This window comes from Coloeus monedula (assembly GCF_965178545.1).
Source record: "Coloeus monedula genome assembly, chromosome: 13".
Taxonomy (NCBI): Eukaryota; Metazoa; Chordata; class Aves; order Passeriformes; family Corvidae; genus Coloeus; species Coloeus monedula.
The window spans coordinates 11,664,359-11,685,915 of record NC_138793.1 but is presented as its reverse complement, the minus strand read 5'-3'; the positions used below and the strand labels follow the sequence as shown (position 1 = coordinate 11,685,915).

Here is a 21,557-nt window from a genome sequence, read left to right as displayed (position 1 = left end):
TGTTCTCCCCAGACAGAACCTTCTGCCCTCCTCTTTCTCCTGAAACATGTTTGTGAGCGCAGCTTACACATTAGTGGTGGAGTGTGTGGTAGAGAAATTCTCCACGCGCACTCTGGCCAGTTTCTCAGTGGAAGCCGGCCGCTGGAAGAACTTGCAGGTGAAGACTTGCCGGCAGGCCTTGCGGAAATTCTCCGAGAGGAAAGCGTAAAGGATGGGGTTGATGCAAGAGTTCCCGTAGGCCAAGCAGTGAGAGATGATGCGGAAGGTGAAGGAGATGTTGTTCAGGGGAAAGTGCCCAAACTCTGCCCACATGGTGATGATATGGTGTGGCAGCCAGGAGAGCAGGAACACAGCAACCACGAGAAGCACTGTCTGCGCTGTCTGGAAAAGACAAGATCGTGTGTTAAATGGTCACAATGATCAAGTGAGGCTGTGGAATGAGTGAGTTTGCTTTCCTCTGTCATTAGTGAAGGCAGCATAACACAGGCAACACTCACGACTGCCAGGTGGGCACATTATGACAGTATGAAAAAGGATGCTAAAAACCCTGGTAAACTTGGATTGGCTGGTTTTGGCTCAAGGAAATAGCTATAGACAATGGAGGTAGTGCCTATAAAACTTCAAACAGTATAAAGGCTGCAACAATGCTAACTGTGTTACAAGGAAGAGTGGAAATAATAGCTCATTTGGAGGCTGAGGAACATTAACGCTATTGAAAATAATTGCAGGGAAAAACAACTTACAGGCAAGCTTGCCACTGAGAGGAGTAACAAAAACTGGCCTGAGGAGAAGGATTTTTCCAGTATCTTCCCTATTACAGGAGAAACCCAGAAAACCATTGAATAGGGGATTTTTTTTTACGTATGCAGTGTGCATTGATTAGAAATGTTCCTAGCTGGGTGATGACCTGAGGGAGGCTCCCTGTGCCTCTGGGATCCCAGCCTGTACTGGCTGGGTTAGAGGTGTTCCTCTGCCATGGTTGCTTCCCAGTTAACTGGGCAGCCTCTGGCACAGTCCCAAAGCTTGACCTGAGGTAAAATTTTCCTGAAAACAGTGTTCTTCGAGATCACCATACAAAATGAAGGTTATCAGTGACAGTAAATAAAATTAGGCTATAACTCACTTCAGCTTCCTTTCTGTAAGACCCTGAGGCCTGTGGGGGTAGGATCTCATTTTTCACATTTAGGAGACCTGATAGCGTTGCTTTTCTCTCACTTTCTACTTCTAGAACACTAAGTGAATGCCTAGCAAGGCTCTGAGATTGGTGACTTGGGGGCCCTAAGATCCTTTCCTAATGTTTTTGTGGGGCTAATTCCACCTGACTTCATGAGTTTTCAAAAATACAAATGGTAATACAAGGTGACCAATTTTTCTGTATTTAATCCCTCATTTTGGGGTTCTGTAGCAGATGCACAGCTGGTGACTTCCCTCCTCTTGCTCCACTTGTTTCTCTGCACAATGTCTGATTTTTAACTTTGGTATTTAGTGTTTCTCATTTGTATTTTGTCATTTTAATAAATATAACAACTTGAAGACATACAGATGATAGCCTTCCCCTGAGGCGAATTGTTGTACAAGTAGCAGGAAAGCAGTGGAGAAAAATTAAAACTTAGGTTGCATTTCAGCTTAAGATTTACAGCCTTGCTAGGCTACGCCAATGCTTCTGTCAATAATTCCCTAGTATGATTTCAAGTGAATAGTGTAAAGTTACTTTCCTAGAACAGGGATAATTTTCTAGTGAACAAAAATTCATTTAGTCAGTGGTTATCATGGCCACATTTAGTTAAACCCATTAACCTCTCTAAGGCAGATGTTATTGCTTTAGATCAAGACTACAATACAAGTTTTAAAAAAAAGGGATTTCTGTCAAATAGGTCTCTCAAACAAGTTTGTATTAACTTTGAAAGGCAATAACCTGTAGGTTCATTGTGTACCTGGCATACTCCAGGTGCTGCCTTGTTTCACCTACCAGAATGGTGTCTGACAGCTGAGCTAACAAAGATGTTCCCCGAGAGTGAACAAACTACACTGCCAAGCGTCCTCAAACCAATCATGCTCTGAGCCAGATGATGTCCTTAAAAATAGACTGGAATGATTAGAAGTTGATGAGACCAAAAGACACAGACCTAGTGGTCTTGTGGGATCTAGCTTACCCACTTGGTAAGCTTGGTATGATGGGTACCAAAGAAATGATGAATAAACAGATCTCATCATTAGCTTTCACCAGAAATAATGGTGCTACTTCTTTACCCTCTATTAATGTTAAGTAGCTTAGGCTTGTTACCCAGGCAACCTTTCATAGCATCCATCTGCTTAAATTAGGGGGCTACAAGCACTGAAGTATTCTTTTGAATAAGGCTTATATACCTGGCTTTTTTTTCCCTTTTATTGTGAAATAACAAAACTTGCATTTAACATAGGGCTGAGTATTACAAAATGGGTTTGCTGTTGCTATGTAATTGCACAAAGCTATTTCTGGGGTCCAGCTTTTGGGGATTTTGAGATGGAAAAGAGACAATATTAGAGCAATAATGTACATCATTCATGACTCAAGAAACAGATTTTGGAAATGGAACTTGTGTCTGTTTTTTCAAGTTAGGGATCATGTAGTTAAGATAGAGGAAAGTGAACCAAAACATTATTTGACTTTTAATGTTACAACTTTGTTGTAGCTTAAACTACTGTTACTATAGACTGACCAGCTATGGAGGACTGATCCAAATGGTTTGTGTATTGTTAGAGCTTCTTCCAGGGGCTGTGATAGTTTGCACATTGCATTAGTGTTGGTCAAGCTGTCCCCACTTAATGCAAACCTTCTGGTTCAACTTTGAAGTTTTGGTGGGTCCATAATAGACATGTACAATCCGCTCTACTGGGTTGTTTCAGTCTCTCTTAACACTTCTAGAATACTTCTAGAAGTCTTTCAAGCAGCTCCAGAAAATAACTTACAGTGTTATTTGTTGTAGAGTCAAAGTAAGTGTGTTTAAGCTGTACAGTGAATTGATAGCATAGTGACAAAGAAAGACAAGGAGATATTTTTGTTTGTCAGATAATTAGACAAACTTCTGTTATTCCTCCCCCACCCCCCCATTTCTGTCATGTGCAGATTGTCTCGAATTTACCTGCTTATTCTTTTGTTATCTTTATTGGTCATCTGCCTCTCATTTATGCTTTCCAGACTTTCTTTGTCTGTTTTGCCCTTTGACTATTTTTTTGCCCTGGCCCTAGACAAGCTGTTTCTTGCTTTTAGCCTTCTCCCATCCTTCAAAAAGCAATGGGAAATATGTTTAAAAAACATTTTGGGAGAGATACCTCATTCTGGAGGATGATGGAGTCCTTAAATTTAATTGTGTTTAGAGCTGTTGTCCTTGATAAGCTTCTAATGAAGTTGCTTCAACTTGTCAGGCATCTGCTCAAGGGCAAAATTAAGATTGTCCTGTAATGAGTCAAATGCTTCAAGTATTCCATGGATTTACATAGTTTAGGAAGGACTAGCTGTATTCCTGAGATTAAAATATAGAGTGAACAGAACAGTCTAGAGGGGTAGAGGGCTTGCCACTTTCCTAATTTAGTCCCAGTTGGAGACAGCCCAGCTGCACATCATTTCTCAGAGCTGATCAGACCATCCATTTCTACTGTGTACTTCAGCCACACAGAAATGGGAAAGAACATTCAATTAGGTTTTTATTAAAGAGTACTGGCTTGCAGACAAACTGGGCTTCATTAGTGAGACAACTGCTGTTTCCTGAATATGCTGAGATTATTTTCTCTTTTTTTTTCTTCCATAATTCTAAATGAAGAAGCATAAAGAAGCTTATGCCTGTTCTTCCACACTGTCTTATCAGCAAACAATTGACTCTTCCTTTATTGCTGCTCTGTAGGAGGATGTCTGATACCTGATTATGTGATTCACTGATAAATCTTTTCTCCTGTTACACTCATCTCTAACTTGTATATTTTTTCCCTTAAAGTTTGAGAGACAAATGGTGCATGTTTGGATTGCCCCAGACTTGATTATGGTAAGCTACGGGGTTACAGACTTCACTATATATTGTAATTTACTGTAGTGAAGACTTGAAAAAAATGTAGTGACCCATGGCTTTTGGGTCACTTTTTAAAGCTTTTGGTTTTAGATACTGCAGGGACCCTGTGTCAGTGCCCAGGAAAGACATGTGGCTTAGTGCAATATACTACTGTACTGCTGAAGGAACTTACCAGCCTCTGAGGAAGACAATTTTTGTGGCTTTAGATTCAGGGATACTGAACCAAGAGCATCCCTTTGTTCTAAGTCCATCTGTGAGCCAACGTGCAAAGTGAAAACTGCCAATTTCTTCACTCCTGCTGCCACATTCTTGTTTGCTCTGTTGGCAAATCTGACTCCCCCTGATGGATTTGCAAACATTCTTTTCCTTTTGCACATAAAGTTCTAACAGAAAGGTCCCAAACACAATCTGATCTCCAGAAACATGCCCATAGCTAAGTGATAAATGCAAAATGTTCAGAAAATGGCATACCTATTCTTAAGTAACTTAAATGTTGGATAGCAGCTTTCTCTACTTCAGAGCACACACATCTTTTAATTACTATTGAAGCACTTCTCATTGCCCTTTGGTCTTTTTTTTTATTACATTTGTGTATAATTCTACTCTTCAGTGATCTGAGAAGCACACTGAAAGTATTCTTTTTCATTGTTCTGTCTTCTTTCTTGGAGTCAGAGATGGCAGCTGGATGTCATGAAGAGGAGGGACTGAAGTAAATATATTTTCAGATGTTATCAGTTCATTCTGGTTACTTGCTTTATGTACAAAGGGGGCTCTTCATTTCGCAGCAGCTTGCTTGCACTGTTCCAGCTGCTCATCTGCACATCTCTCGTTCTAATCTCCTCTGTTGGTGCCCTTGAAACTGACTCATCCTGTATTCATAAAGGCTTATGAGCATTGTGATATTTCTATTATCCCCTAATTAGTAATGATGCTCTTAATTCCTGCTGCCCTGGGCTCCTGTTAACCAAACAACGTGCAGGATTTCATTTTGGAATTATATTCTTTTGCTCAATGGATCCCAGGATCTTCCATGTTCCCTTGCTGTATTTACTGTTGTTCAAATGCCAAGGCCTTGAACATCACGTCCATTATCTCCATGAAAACCTTCAATTTGCATGAACAGTAGCCAAATAGTTAGTTTAGCATACAAGAAAGCAGTAACAGTGCAGCTTTTTTCTGCCTCTCTTGGCCAAGATGTTCAGGAATACCCATCTATCTTGGAGGAATTCTGTATCTTTTACTTTAAGCTCTTGTATGACCTTCAAAGTGCAGCACTCCAGGGAGTGTCCCAAATAAACTCCGTGTGTCTTTGTATTTACTTATCTCTGGAAGCAATGAACAGCTGATTTGCTTACCCACCAGGTAAGCACGGCTCACCTTCCTATTGTAGCTAACCAATAGAAAAGCATAGTACTAATTTGTTATCTTTGAGTGGCTCATTTGGTCTGTTAATTGAAGCTTTTGGCCTCAAGGCCCCACAGCTCCTACTATCCTTTCAAGGAAGCCTGCAAAATAGCTGTGAAATTCACATTCCCAGAAACATTCTTAAATTTGAAACAGCATTTCAGATTGTTCAGTTTGCAAGCCTTGTTATTTGTTCTTCAAAGATGCATAAGACAGAACTGAATAAACACTGAGGAACCCTGGTGTGCTCCAGAGGCCAGTAAAACACCATAGGGCCATGATAGCCCTCGGTTTGCATTAATTTCCGTCATTAAATCATCTTATTTAAGGCACATGTATGAGCAGAGTTCCTGGGGCTGGGCTCTTATGAAATATTTTGCAACACTGTCAGAGGGGGAATTGTTAACTTTCCTTAGAGCCAAATTACAGACTTGCTGTACTCTGCATAGTTCAGAAAAGAGATAACAGAATTGAAATACACTTAATTGTCATAGAGGGGTGCACAGAATTTCTTAGCATGTGGTCTTGCTGGCTGGCCTCAAAAAACGATTATCCAAAACTTCAAAGGAGAATCCAGCATCACACCATCTGATTTTCAAGGCTGGCAAACTTGTACAGCCAGTATGGCATTAAATGGGGAAACAGATGGTCATGTATCTCTTCTGCAGGCACAGTCTTAGTGCATCATGCAGAATTTCAGCCTAAGCTTGTGAAAAGTACTAAACATCTTCCTTGATCTAATGCACAGATGTTACATATAAATGGAAAAGCACATTAAATTGAGCATGTCCAACATTGTCATGTAGATGGCAAACTTATATAAAAATTTCAAAGTGGGAATCTGAATTAAAGGTCAAATTCTTTTTATAATGGGATGTGAAGTCAGGATGCAGCAAACTTTGTGCAGGGGAAATTTTTACAAGGTTTCATGTGTGCTTAAATTGAAAAGGTTTCTCTACATAATCATCCTGTAACTTAAAAGCTTCCAGATCACAACCCAAGCACAAAACCTTCCCTTTTTTTTTTTGGTGATATGTGCCTGTATGTCATTTGTAGGTTTCTGCTAAAGACAAGCTTGTTCTTTTCAGCAGGTGTTTGAACACTGACTTGGAGGGGGTGACAGCTGCCAGAGCTCTCTGGATTATTCATAAACTGGACCCATTCAAACAAAATGTGGTTGTAACTGACTTTACAATAGTGTGTCTGAGCACTGCCCATGAGTAGTTTGTCCTAAAAATCAGGGCCCTCTTAAGCTGTCCTTTTAGCCCCTACGTATCTTCAAATAACAGACTTTGAGTACAATGTTGTGGCAAATGGGACAATGACAGACAGCAGAACGATCATCAGTAATGGAGGAGAAGGGAAAAGTGACTTTGCAAATGTAGTGCAGGGAATAAAATCCCTGCTGAAACCCCAGGTATATCTTGTGGGACTGTGGTCTGGGAGACAAGAGATGGGTCTTCAGATGCTGCTGAAGTGAAGCCTGGTGTTGGAGACATTTATTTAAAGGTGCTTCATACAGCAGTGGGAATTTTTTGACAAGACCCTGTTGAGAGGAAATTGGGTGGCAGTGCCACTCTGTAGGTGTATGTGTCAGAGCTCCTCTTAACTGTGTGGATAGCCAAAACCCCTACAATTCTTTTAACTTTTAACTGGGTTTTGTTTCCATACTGTGATAACAGACAGAATTATCACATGCTTGTCTGCACGTGCAGCTCTGCAGGTCCCTGGGCAGCAGGTGCTGCTCTGCTGGGAGCAGGCAGCACACACCAGGGAGGGAGGGGAGCACAGCTGGAGGGAGCAGGCACTGGGAACCATACTGTGTCATGAAAAAGCAAAAAGGGGTAGAGAAACAAGCAAGAGGCTTCTTGAAATAACGAATTCCCAATACTGTAGTTCATTAGGCTTTGTTTCCTGTTTCCATGGGTTTGATTTACTTTTTAAAACAGGTTTGGTTTTTTTTTTTTTTTTCATTTTAAAGGCATAGATACAAATTCATGATATAGTACGATCTTTAAAGGGGGAGGTTGAGCCACAGTACCAAGTACCTGGGCTCCAGTAATGTGTTTCACATACTCAGGGTCAGTTAAATCCAGAATTATTTTGCTTTCTTTGCTACAGCAGTGCAGCTAGGAAAGTCAGGCATGTACCTGCACAACTGGGACATCAATTTGGCCATGCTATCACCATCTCATTAGAAATCACCCTAGGGCTGGATCCAGCAGTATCCCATTTGTTCTGTAAATATTTGTCTTATTGAGGTTCACATGCTGTTTCCAAATTTCCAGGATGTATTAATAGCAGATAAAATACCAGCCCCTCTATGACCTTTCAGGTGGCTTTAATTTGGATTTGTCCCAGTAATACTTCCTACTGTATTTCTGTGTTCTATGGCTCAAACTATATGAGTAAGAATGATGTCTCTTCTGCCTGACATCAGTGTTATAGGATCTGGGGGTGGAGGGACTGATATTACACCAAGACTCCAGCAAGGTCAATGAAAGCTAAAGATCCAGAAATAAGTCTTGACATTTTAAAAACTCTTACCTGGTAGTACTATTTTTTTCAGAAGCAGCCTATAATGGAGCATAATAACAATGTGTTTCCAATCAGCATGTGGAATGCTGCTTATGGCAAGACCACAGCCTGAACTCTATGGCATTTGATTTCTTTCTTAACTATGTTTTATCTTGAAGTGTTCAGTCCTGAGGAGAGTTCTTACAGCTTCTGAAATGCTGAGTGACAAAGCAAATTGTTTGCAGTGGTAATGCTGGCAACTCTTTCACTGGAAAATCTTGTTCAACAAGGACTCTGAGCCTGCAATTTGATTATTTTGAGACTTTTATTCATGTATGTAGCCCAGATGAGCATTGGGAGATTTGAACAAAAACGTGTTTGCAAAATTTGCTATTTAACTGTTTAAAAACAAAACAACACCAAACCCACAAACCAAACAGAAAAAAACCAAACCAAACCCAAATAGGAAAACCCAAAGAGAGCAAACCCAAACCCCGTTCTCTTGGAGGTGGAAGGAGGATAATAGCCCAGTTTTCTTAAAATGATAGGAATGAAGCAGGAACTGCATGGTCATAGTTTCAGACTATACTCCTTTTTATGAATATGACACTGTTTTCCATATCAGTGTGGTGAAGATGCACACTGTGAATTAACAGATGTGACTCAGATGATTTTATCACCTCATATGGGAAGACTTGGTTGTTGTGCTACACTTTCTCTCATAGCTCAAGGCAATCAGCATTTAGCCACTGAAGTCACACATATTTCAGAACAAACTCGATGTTCTGTATGTACTAAATTAACCTTTCAAACGTGGATCAAGATTCATTTGTCAAATATCTTTGAGTAAAATAAGCAAAAGCTGTTCACTTAATCCCTGATGAAGTTTATGAATTGAACCCAAACACAACTACTTTCACAAATGGACCAACTAAGTACATATGAAGGAAGCTGGATTAGCAGAACTGACATGCATCTATGAGTTTCCTATTAGGCTCTAGTGTGAAGTGTGCTTAAGAAGACGTGCTTTAAAAGATGGACTCTCACTCTTGTGTTTCAAGTATGCTTTGAAAGCATATGCAGGAATTCAGTGTGTCCACAACCAGACCAAGAAAGTCTCCTTATGAAATGTTAAGAGTAGTGTTTGCCACAAAAAATACTTGAAGTAAGTACACTAAAGAAGATGCTTGGCATGCAGGAAAGCTATATGGACAATTTCTATGCAGACAGTGCTGGAAGAAGACATATTGTGAAGGATGATATGTGTGTGTAGAGGAATGTATTTTATTTTTCTTTTATCTGAAAGGATCACCTATTAAACTAGGCCTAACTGTGCCACATGGAACAAGAATTGCTATTGGGTGTTTCATAATTATGGCCAGGAAAATACTTAAGGGAAGGGAGGAAGAAGTGCTGCATCACTAACTTGTTTGAACAGGTAAAATCAAAGGTGTTTTTTAAAGATTGATCCTCTTGGCTATATCTAATAACAATGCCCAAGGCTGAAGAAACTGTAGAGCTATTTTTTCATCCAACTCTACAAAGCAAATCTGAAAACAACACAAGTGGGTACATTTGAAAAAGTGACTGTCATAAATGAAATTCTTAACTTCTTTACAGAAAAGTGACAGTAGTAATTTTCAACTGTTGGTAGTATTCTCTTAAAAATTAGCAACAAAATAGGTAGTGTGCCATTCATACATGGGTAAAGAAATTCTGGAGGGGAATTTCATACAACCAGTTTAGGGATTTGCTGGTGACTTTGAGACCCAAAGCAACTTTTCAAACTTATGAAATTGTGAAATGATTCTATGTGGAATGACATTGCTTCTTAGCACTTTATTTGCTGCATTTTACATTATCAAAATTGTCAGCATATCTTGGTTGCCTTTTCTCATGGTAGCTGTTAAACTCACCAAACTCTGACTCCGCTTTCTGTTTGTAGTCTGCACTATTGATCAAGAAATTATACTCTTGATTTTGAAATTTTAATTCACAGTTTATCTGTGGTAGCATCAACATTCATCAAAAAATCAGCAGGCAAAATAAGACATGGTGTTCTTCAATGTAGTCTGTTTCATCTAGGTCTGGTGGTGTTCCTGCAGCAGGCAACACACAGCAGCTCATTTCTGCATAATGTTTTGCCTTAGAAAAGGTGGTTAAAAGAAAGTTTATCAGAACCTACTTGAAGTTAGATGAATACAGAAAACATGTTCAAAAACACTCTGAGGGGAAAGGGAAAGGAACACCAGTCTAGTCAATATTGTGGTGTATAACTACTATAGTTATCGTGTTATGAGATATTATTGTAAATACCAATTGAGTTCTATCCTTACAGACAGTGTAGGTGCAAGACCAATTATGAATTGATACTCATAAGTATATTGCAAACAAAGCTGAGTGTATGTTAGTGAATGTAATGAACCAGTAGAAACTAAATATAATCTATAGTTAAATCTAGTTAGGATCCATAGGCAAAAAGGACTGACAGAAACTGTAACTGTAAAACAACTGGAATCAGCATAGACCAGGCTGATTACTTTATAAAACTGGCATACCTATTGTATTATGGTCAATTAACTGATTAAACCAAAGATATTTACCTTCTTCTTTGATCTCTCTGACTTCTTGGAAATGTTCTTTACTTTTGTATGGAGATGGTATAAAACCTTGGGGGGAAAAAAGGAGCAATACATGGAATAAGAAATTGAAATTTGTGTATTAATACTTGAACTCCTCATACAAGCACCCAAAATTTGAAATAATTATTTTAACATTACTTCAAAGATGATACTTTCAGATTTTAATTCTAAACTCTCCACTTTCTCTTTCAAGAAACAAGGTTTGGAAAGAGCATTAAACCTGCTATGCTTCCAGTAGTTCAGCACATATTAAGAGCTCAGCTGGCACTATGCTGAAATCCACAGGAGTTTTCACATGGACTTTGAATTTTATGTTGTGCCTCAGATTGTCTTCATTTATTCCGTAGGCTGATGATGCACATGGGCAGAGAGCAGGCTGCCAGTCCTGTTCCCTGGTGGGACTGTCCTGCTGCTCCTGGAGGCAGCGCAAACAAATGGGGTGGTAGGAGTGGGCTCACCCTTGAAGGGAGGGTCATAAGGAGTGTTGAAGCACTGCAGGCAATTCTCAATTAACAACATCTAGATCTAGCTTTTGAAAACGGTTTACAGCACAGCAATAACCTGGAAATGTTTGTCCTTCCATAGGTTTTTTCTCTTGCCAGTAGCAAACATTTGTTACTTAGAAAGAACAAAATGAAAAATATGAAAACCAGCAAGATTCTTTAGAGGGTTTGGGAGCCAGGCTGGGTGTCATCTTAGCAGTTGTAATCCTTTTTGTGATCTGGTGTAATTTCATTCTGTTTTCCATCCCTCCCCCCACCTCAAAAAAGTATTCTGTACTAGGAGAGAATACGGAAAGGGTTGGATCAGTTATTTGGCTGTGTAGCTAAGCACACACAGAAGCCACCAAGAGTCTGGGATCTTTCTCTCCATTTAAACATTATTCCCATCCCTTGCACCCACCTTGGCATAGCAGCAGGTGATGAGCAGCAGGGGCAGGAGGTATCCCACCAGCAGGATGGTAATCTTGTACATCTGCTTGGCTGTGGAACCGTTTGCCCAGTGCTCCCAGCAGAAAGAGCTGTTGGGTGCCTGCTGATGGCCACTCATGAGGGCCTGGTGCTGGGCCACGGGGACGGCGATGAGGAGAGACAGCAGCCAAATGACAGCCACGCCAAGGGCAGCGTTGCGCTTGCTGCGGATGCAGGGCGAGCGTTTGGCATGGACCACAGCAATGTATCTGTCCACAGACATGGCCACCAGAGTGAAGATGCTGACCAGCATTGTTGCCATGGCCAAGTAGTGAACCCACTTGCAAAAGAAGGCACCGAAGATCCACTCTGGCAAGGAGTAGATGGTGGCCTGGAAGGGAACGCAGAAGAGCAGAAAGGAGAAGTCTGCAATGCTTAAGTTCAGGATGAAGATGTTGGTGGCACTGCGTGATGGGCGTCCCCCAGGCCGGAAACGCCCCAAAACAACCAACACTAATGTGTTTCCCACCATTCCCAGGAGAAAAATCAACCCAAAAAGCACTGGTACAATCACCACCTCTGGGCCGCCCCTGGTTGCTTCTGCCCAGCATGTTGGGGACTCTGTTTGGCTGGTCTCAAGGTTGCACTTGCTGGTGTTGGCTCCAAGGGAAAGCACAAAGTTGTTTTTCTGCTCCTTCATGGAGCCAGGCAAGGAGCAGTCACTGCAGCCCTGAACTGCTGACAGGTACATCTGCGTTTGTTAAGGGTGGCCAGAGGTGAACTTTTGTCTTTTCCAGCGCCGTGTCTTTCCTTTGAGGAGCAATTTTCTAAAGATGATTTTTCCCAGTTCTCTCTGTCTCTGGTGCAGATTATTCCAGGGACTGGCAAAAAAGAGGTTGAGGAATTTGTGTTATCCAAGAGATGACACCCAGGTTTGGCAGCTGGTGCCAGTGTGGCAGAGAAAAAGTCCGTGCCGGAAGAGCAGAGGATGAGGCTGCCCTGGGAGCTTGGAGCAGCAGCAGAGCAGCAGCAGCTCGGCTTCCTCATGCCCCTCCTCTTCTGCTTCCCTCCCACACTCCCTGGATGTGTGGCTGTCATACCTGCTTTCCCAGCTCCATGCCGAGCTGTGGCAGAGAGAACAAATGCTGTCTGTGACCTGAGCACTTCAGAAAACAACCCCTGGCCATCTTTGTCCCCATGCATTACTGCTCATGAGGGGGAAGAGCAAAGCAACCATTCTCATCCAAAGGGATGGATAAGCAGCAGCTGCTGAACAATAGTGTGTGCAGTTCTGTGAGAGGCAGCACTGTTACTGGCTGCATAAGAAGGAAAAAAAGCTAAAATACTTTAATCAGCAGATAAGGATTTCATTTGTTTGTGTCATAGTCTTCAATGCTCCTATTAGAGCATAAAGCCATCTGAATAGTTGTGTTTCCAACACAAAAAGCTGTGAGAACTTTAGATTCAGGAGTGGGTCTTGCTACTTCCGGGATATCTGCCCAAATTCCTTAGTGCCTGAATATTCTTGGACCTTGTTGATCCATCTTCAAAGACATATTGAGTTCAGCCCAGTAGTGCCAACAACCTCTGCACTGGAAAAGGAAATGCTCAGTCTTAGTAGCTATGAGCAGCTGTAATATTCCCTGCCAGGGAACAAAGATATGTTTTTTTAACAGAAGTTTTATTAAAGATTAATGGCTCAGTTACTGTGGCTTTAATGCTTACTTACGGAAACAGTACATATGTTTTAGAATGTACTAAGTAGGTTAGTTTTAATGGGTTTTTAACTCATATTTCTTAAGGAACTCTGCAGGTAGTGAGGAGGGAACAAATTTTAGGCAAACATTAATAGTACCTGCACACAGTGATTTATGGATGCAGGACAGCTGCCTGCAGAGAAGAGTACCCACCTCTATTTTCAGTGGTTACAACTCCAGGCACTTGATCAGAGTGGGGCACCACTGGATCTTGTGAATGGGAGGGCTGGACTGGGGGGAACCCCTTAATTTTAGAAACGAAGTTCAGGACCTGACAGTTGCTCTCCCTTGCGATTTTTTTTCTAAGCTCTTGTTGAGAGGAGACAGTGTTGCCTTCCGTAGCCTGCTCTGATTATACCCTTGCTTAAAAACTGATCTGGAGCTAAGTCCCTTCTTTCCCTCATAGCTTCGGGGTAGTTACGGGGTGAGGCGGGAAGTGGCCAGGGCAGGAAAGATGTGATGTCTAAGCTGCAATGGAAAAAGTGATCTCCCGTTGCCGTGAGCAGATCACCGTGGCTGGACCTGGCGCCACCTGCAGCTCTCTGGATCTTCCATGGCCTGGCTGCCTCACTTGCTGCGGCACAGGACCTCAGACACGTCTTCCAGTTCCCGAATGTTTTGTCTGTTTGATGGGATCTTTGCGGGGACCGTGCAAGATGTGGGGCTGTGCTGCAGCCCGAGTGCCATCTACTGACATTCCGCCTCCTTCGCTGCCTTCAGGCAACTCCTCTGGCGCCCTCAACCTCTCTTGCCCCCGAACACAGAGTCAGCCCAGTACTTGACTCTATCTGCTGTGGTTCTCTCTCGTCCTTATGCACACACCCCGCCTTAAATGATGAAACTTAAATATGTTTTGCTTTTTCCTTTTGTGATAATATGTGACCACTGTAAGGTTCCTTCTGTAATATTATTCATATAAATACATGTAATGTTTTAGAGAAGGCTATTGAAAGTGATTTCAATGGCTATCTCTGTATTTTTGATGTTTGGGGTTTTTGTGGTTTTGTTTTATCCCTTTTTCTTTAGTGAACAGTCATACCAGAAAGAATTATTTAAAAAGCACCTGTAACAATCAGGTAACAATGCAACAAATGAGAGCAGGCAATTTTGTCTTTTAGTGGGTTTCGGCAAAGTAATAAAAACTGGAATGTGTGTGGTTTCTACTGCAGGGGACTTGAGACAATGCATGCAGGAATTTAAGAATCGCTTGTATGTGCCACCTGCAGAACAAACACAGCTTTGCAGATCTGAAAGATCTCATGGCACACTAAGCAGAAAATGGGCAGAGAACAGCACAGTTTTGGCAGTGAGGAGGGACAGATCATAGGATTGTTTAGATTTGTAAAAAAAAAATAAAAATTCAACAATTAACTAAATTCTTACAGAAGGAACATTCCAGTTCTCTGAAAGTGTTATAACTGGGGCAGGGGGAGGAAAGGTGAATATTCTGGATAGACAGTGGTGATCACCTGCTGAATTAAGCATCCAGAAAACTATGTGCAGGCACTCAGCTTGTTTTCATTAGGGAACTGAGATGCTGCAAATCTGATTTCAAATGGAGCTTGGCTGGTGTGGAAGTATTCCTGGCTGGCCTTGCTCACAGGACTTACACATAATTTCCAGTGTTAATTTACATGCTTTGCTGAAAACTTATCCTGGAAGTATGTTTACCATGGCAGTCAAAAGTTTCACAAAGGTAAAGATTCCTTCTTCTGTTTCCTTCATTGTGCCACTTCTCAACTGCTTTAAATCATGTTGTTTTGACAGAAATCTCCTGTCCCTGAGAATTCCCAATCCAAGTGCAGTCAGAAGGGAACTGACAACGCCAAGACAAAGTACTTGCCATAAGACCTGTTCATTAGCCCAACTAGGAGGAGAAGGTCAAGTCACTTGAATAAATACAGGAGCATAAATAGCAAATGAACCTGTAATGTCTGATTTGCTGGGAACACCCACATTATGTGTGGTACTTTAAAATTCACTGTGTTTCATCTGGAAACCAGAAACAATTAATGCCCTGTGGATCGAGCTGCATGAAACACCTCAGCTGTAAAAAACCTGCTGCTCTTTAGAAACTCTGTTGCTTCTTTGATGAAGACAACAAATATTTAAACATGAGTGGGACGATGTAGGGAAAGGACACTGAATACTCTGTGAGAAGAAAAAAATGTCGAGGTCTGACAGGCATCACTGATGGTCAAGATCAAGACTGAACTGGAAGCCAGATGCTGCTGCTTTTGTCTGAGTTTATTTGGGCTAAAAGCATTGGATTTTTTCCCTGACTAAACAGGCATCAGAGATGTCTTGTTGAGAGAGGATAGTACTGGACCTCTGTGAACAAATTGCAATCGCTGTGTAAGGAGAAGAGTGGGAGGATGTCAACCCTAAGAATAATGGTAGGGGAAAAAAAACCCAAAACATTAGATTGTAGTATTTAAATGGTAACATTTTTAGTTTGTGTAGGTACAAACTGATTTGTCCATTTTCTGATTGCTAATGGGTGCATCAGCTCCTAATTGCAGTGAATATCAGGTATGTTGTAAACCACTCTTATTGTTTTGATAGTCATGGTTCAACGTTTTGGTACCTGTGCATTAGCTCTCTAAGCCTCTCGACTTTTGAGTGGGAGGAGGGCACTTAAGCACAACAGCAAGCAAAAACCTTACTGTCACATTTTTTTCTCTCTCTGGAGAATGTGGGTTACATCTCAGATTCAGGTCCATTTAAAGAAAAACAAACATCCAGATCAAAAGCCTGTTTGTGGCTTTGGGTTCGGCAGCTCTTGCTGCTCTTTGAAAGGCTGATTCAGGCTGAAAAGCCCTTTAGGCTGACTAATGAGCTACCTAGACACAACCAGGAAACAAGCAGTGGTAGGGCAGAAACATTTGCAGTTGGCTCAACTCTTTCCAGTTATGATCCCAAGTGGAAAGAGAAGGTGCAGTGGTCATTCCTCTTGAAATATAACCCCAAGAGAGGCCGGAGGTCCTGTTGACTGCTCTGCATATTTTCCCCCAAAATGAGAGCTCAGATTCAATTCCTTTCCATAATTCCTTTCCTGATATGCATCTAGATACGTCCTGAAGGAACAGAAACCTTAATCCCCCTAGAAGTTAACTTTTCCACCAGGCCTCAAGCTGAGCTGTACGGGGTAGTCTTGCCCATTGCGGAGCTACGATGAAGTGCTGAAGCAAGTACAAACCTCCCAGAGCTAGAATAAGTAAAACCTTTCACCTCTTGTGAGCTGTAACCTTTGAGTCTCTTGGGTGAAGGATCAGAATTGAACTTACATGTCTCACTCTGGCCATTAAGTCCTCACACAACTTTTTTGTGTTCTCCTTACTGGACATTACTGTACTTACTGGACATTACAACCTTACTGTAGCTAGTTACAAATACCCTACAAATGGCTTTTGCCTTACCGAGAATTTGTAGTAAAAATAGAACAACTTCATTTAAACAGCCAAAAGCATCGTATCCACACTGTTAGCAAACTTTCTTCTGCAGTTTAATTTTTAAAAAGGCTCGTACAATTGTTTAACAAAGTTTGTTATTCACTTATAACCAAAAAACTGAGTAAAAAATCATGATTTTGGTTCTGACAGAAATGATGTTGGAATAAAGCTACAGAAAGAGAAGACTGTTTGGCATACAGTGTTGGCAAATACTGGGACAGGAATATGTCAAAACCATAATAAACCTCAAAATAGGGTGCTTGTTGACACTTATTTAGTATTCTTTAGAGAATAAGGAACGTGTTCTGGCTTATGTCAACAGATTCAAGACAATGTATCTCTTCCTGTGTGTCCCTGTGGTTTTGCGCACAGCTCTTCTGTGAAGTGAGAGGAGATAAGTGATGTGAGTGATCTCTCACTGTTTGGCCTTAACATGGAAGAACAAGATGTCTTTATCTGGGTCCTAGTGTGATATATTTGTAAATATATATGTGCCTACATACAAAGGACAATCAGATCCCAGTGCAGAGTCTGAGACATGCTTGTGTTGTGAAAGCCAGAAGCACAATGTCTCCCTGGAGAGGTGCTGCTCCCCTGTTCAATACCAGAGCTGGTGTTTACATAAAGGAAGGTAAGAAGATACTACAAGTTCAGTGGAGTGTGTGAGTTTGGTCCCCTCTGATTTGAAAACCAGATCATTCTATGACAACATGAGAACATTTAGCTAGCTTCTCATGGTGATAACTTAATTTAAGTTCACAAATCTATTTTTCCTCTGTGTGTATCAACTTGAGTTTATCAAACTGTTTGGGTAAGTTCACTCGTCCCCTCATCTTTTATGTGTAATAAGATGTGCTGTCAACTGGCCAGCTCTGGAGCATAACAAAATTCTGCAACAGTTCTGGGAAAGTCCTGGTGTCTTGCTGTGCAAATAACCCTTTTACTCAGGCACCCCAGACTGTATCACAAAATGCTGCTTGTTACAAAAGGAGAGATGAAAGTGTACATGCTGCGCTTTAATACCATCTTAGCAAAAAAGTATCCACAGTGATTTGCTCTCCTTGCTGCAAGGGTACTCTCTTTCCAAAAGAACCACAGCAAATTTCTATCTACTGCCTCATTGAAATTACTGCCAAATTCCTCAATTCAAGAAACCTTTTCTTAAGAAACATAATATGTTTTGTAAAGTACCCAGAAATAATGTATTCTAGGTTGATAAATTTTCTGGTCTAACAAAAACATCCCAAGACAAAAGTACTTGGAAGATTTTTAATACTTACGGAAAAAAAAATTAAAATAATATATATATATATTTGGGATATCTTATTTGCACACAGCTCTGGATGTTTAAGAGCACCTGATTGTGCTTCATGTCAGATTCTGAGGCAGCTAACTGAAAATAGTTACAGCAAATTCTAGATTTTTCTGAAAGCCTCTGACAGACTTCATGAGCAACTTTACTTAGTTTCCAGTTTGTTCAGTGTGGTCTGGACAAGAGACACAACCAGTCAATTTATTTCCATGCTGCATTTGGGTTCATAATGCTTCTGAGGTAGGAAAATAAACACCACCTGTATGTGTGCCCAGTACAGCTGTTTGCAGATACACAGCAAAGAGAAGTCATTGCTTAAGCCTTTCAGAATTGCTAATGAAGAGACTGGCACACAACTGATTATTTGGAAAACTGGTAGAAGAACCTACACTCTTCCAATATCCTAGCATGTGCTGACAAGCTTGCAGTTAAAGGTGGTTGGGAGCTTCTACTCATAAGCAAAAGAATGAGTAAGAAATCAGGCCTTGCTCAAGGATTACCTGGATAATCCATCTGCAGATCAGGCAATGATGACAATTTTTAGGCATCCCCCCAAACACAAAGCAAAGTCTTTGAACACAAAGAAAACAATTAGATGCATTATTAGGTGGCAAAAATGAATCCATGTAGACTTGCTCTACATTTGATTTTCTTATTGATACCAAAATTATTGGCTCTTCTCAGAAACCTGTGCTAAACAGGAAACATGGCACTCAGTGGAGCTTGCTGCCCTGCAGGGCTGTGGGTGCTCAATGCCACAAGGGCAGCAGCTACATTAAATATGAATATGAATGGCTTTGCTCTTCCTAAAAAATTTGAATAGGAAGTGGCAGAAATAGAGCTTTGAGAATTCTGCTTTTTTAAAAGAGGAAAGTCTTTTTTTTTTTTCTTTTTCCTTTTCTTTTTGTGCTTCTGGAAGTCTTTTTGGATAAAATTCTCAAACTGAGTAGGCAACAACTTCTGTTGTCCTCGAGGTTTTTGTGACCTCTTCAATTGCCTTTCAAAAAGATTTTTCTTTTAATTTCCTTGGGTGGGGGAACAACCTCCAAACAAAAAAGCCCACCCATCTGAAACAAGCTAGTTTGCATCCTGGTTCTCAGAAGTGGTCTCTAGTCCTGCCAGTTAGCAATCTGTCATCAGATCACAGACTACATATTATTTTAATGAGGAACTTTCACCTTGCTTGAATCAAAAGAGTTAAACTGGATACCTGATACCTTTGTAGAACAAATGTATAGCCAAACAAACAGAGGCCTTGCTCGGTTTGTTTCACTATTTGGTCTTTATCAATTGCAAATATTAATACTATTTTCAAATAAACATAATTTAAGTTACTAGATAAGCTTATTGCAGCTATTTTTTTTCTGCTGCTGCTTTATCCATCTTTGTTTCCAAGAAAGTACAGAAATTAATTCTGTGAGAGTATTGAGACAGGAGAATCCACAGCAACTTTGGTATTTTTGTAAAAACCTGTTGACAAGAGACCTTGATGGGTGAGTTGGGGTTTTAGGAGCTCTCCTGGTTTTTTTTCTGTTAAAGGAATTTTCCCCACACGTGTTGCTAGGGGGACAAATGGCTGGGTACTTAAGAAAAAACCAAGAGGTGGCTACGGGGTGGGGTGCATCTGGCTACTCTTTTGTTTCACCTGGGTGTGCGGGCAGTTCGGTCTCTGGCATTTGGACAGAGAGGGAGGCTGTTTCTTCGGCTGCTTTTCCTTCTGCTGGAGAAGCCCTGGGATCCCAAAGCTGCCTTCCCTGCCCCGCTGGGAGCCGGGCCATGGCTGCCCTGCCCCGCCGTTGCTTTGAGCCTTTGCTGCGTTGTAGCCCTGCTCACCCTGCCTGCCCAGACCTCCGGGGGGTTCCCCGCTTGGATACACCTCATCTGCCACCCGGGATTTGTGCTCATCCCTGCCGTTCCAGCTGCTGCTCCCGAGGAACTGTTCCCGGACACCGGGATCGGCTGCCCAGGGGTTTGTGGAGCCTTTGTTCCATCCCTTCCCGGGATCCCGGGATCGGCTGCCCAGGGGTTTGTGAAGCCTTTGTTCCATCCTTTTCCCGGGATCCCAGGGCACCGGTGCCGCGTGCTCCCCGAGCTCGCTCCGGAGCGCCCCCTGCAGCCGCGGGGGAACCATCGCACCTGCCCTGCTCACCGGGAGCCGCCAGCGCCCCTGCCGGCTGCGAGCGGAACTGCACCCGAGGGGAAAAGGGCCTGACAGCCGAGAAGGCTGGCACTGGGTTTGTGATTGTTTGCTGTTACTGCCATAGTTATTGCTGTTTGTTTGACTGGTTATACACACATATAGATATATAATAGCAAAGAACTGTTATTCCTATTTCCCACGTCTTTGCCTAAGGGCCCCTTGATTTCGGAATTATAATAACTCGGTGGGAAGGGGGGGTCACATCTGCCATTCCAAGGGAGGCTCCTGCCTTCCTTAGCAGACAACTGTCTTTCAAACCAAGACAGGGTGTCAGAATAGTATTAATTTGTGCTCATCTTGAAAGGTATCTGCGTTATTATGCACTATTTGCTTTCAGCTACAGGGAACGTTCAGCTCTAGCTTCCTTCTTAGGAGCTTTGGTGATATCTTGATGTGCTTCAGGAAATCTTTTCTCTGTGAAGAGAAAAACCTATCTTGGTACTTCCTGTTTCTTTCATGTTTGGTAACTGGTGACAGTTGATGTTGTTCTGTATGCTCACATCCTGAGAGTGTATGGCATACTCTGAACTAACTTCAGGGTGCCGGTCAAATTAGTTGTGAAACTGGGGCAGCCTCAGGCACCCACAGAGCAGAGCAACATGGGAAAAAGTTTTTTACTGACTTGGTTTTTAACCTCTTTCTTTGATCTCCCAAGATTAATATTTCTCATAAGGTCTCATCTGAGAAATATGTTGCAACCATGCTGATTTAAACAGATTAAAATTACCAAAGAACCTCCCATCACCACCCCCTCCAAGTGTGAACTCACTTCCTTTTAGGACCTGAAACTAATGCTGAGATGCGTAGAAGAAACAGATGGAACTCAATTTGCAATAGTTAAGTCTGCCTGTATTGCTATTTTTATGCAAACAGAAGTCCTGGTACACAGGATTTCCTCTTCCTAACATGTTTTAACACTTTCTAATTAAAACACTGATATCTGCACTCAAGAAATGCCAAACTGACTGCCCTGGAGATTGCAATATTCAGACAGAAGTACAACAGCAAGTTTGAATACTGGATAAGCAGGACTTACAATACTATGTTAATGTGGCCTGTTCCTAAGCAATTGCAATGTGGTTTTAAAGCTGATTCACACACAAAACTATATCCATCTGTTGGGGTTTTTAGGAGTTCTCCTGTTTTCTTTTTCTCTTAAAGAATTTTTCCTGTTGATGTTGCCGGGGCAACAAATTACTGTGTGCTTAAGAAAAACAAAAGGCGTGGCCACAGAGGGAGGGGTCAAACTGGCTACTCTCTTTCACCTGGGGGTTGGGTACACCCCAGGTGGGCTGGTGCTCTCGGAGTTGGGATGAAGA

General features: G+C 41.6%; 1 protein-coding gene across 1 annotated transcript; it reads right to left on the bottom strand.

Moving 5' to 3' along the window:
* Positions 1-63: 63 nt before the first annotated feature.
* LOC309577892 (galanin receptor type 1-like) lies at positions 64-12,217 on the bottom strand (the record flags this gene model as incomplete). Its single annotated transcript, XM_082290164.1, has 3 exons — positions 64-381; positions 10,568-10,633; positions 11,510-12,217. The coding sequence occupies 3 exons, from the start codon at positions 12,215-12,217 to the stop codon at positions 64-66; spliced, it is 1,092 nt and encodes a 363-aa protein (XP_082146290.1).
* Positions 12,218-21,557: the final 9,340 nt, after the last annotated feature.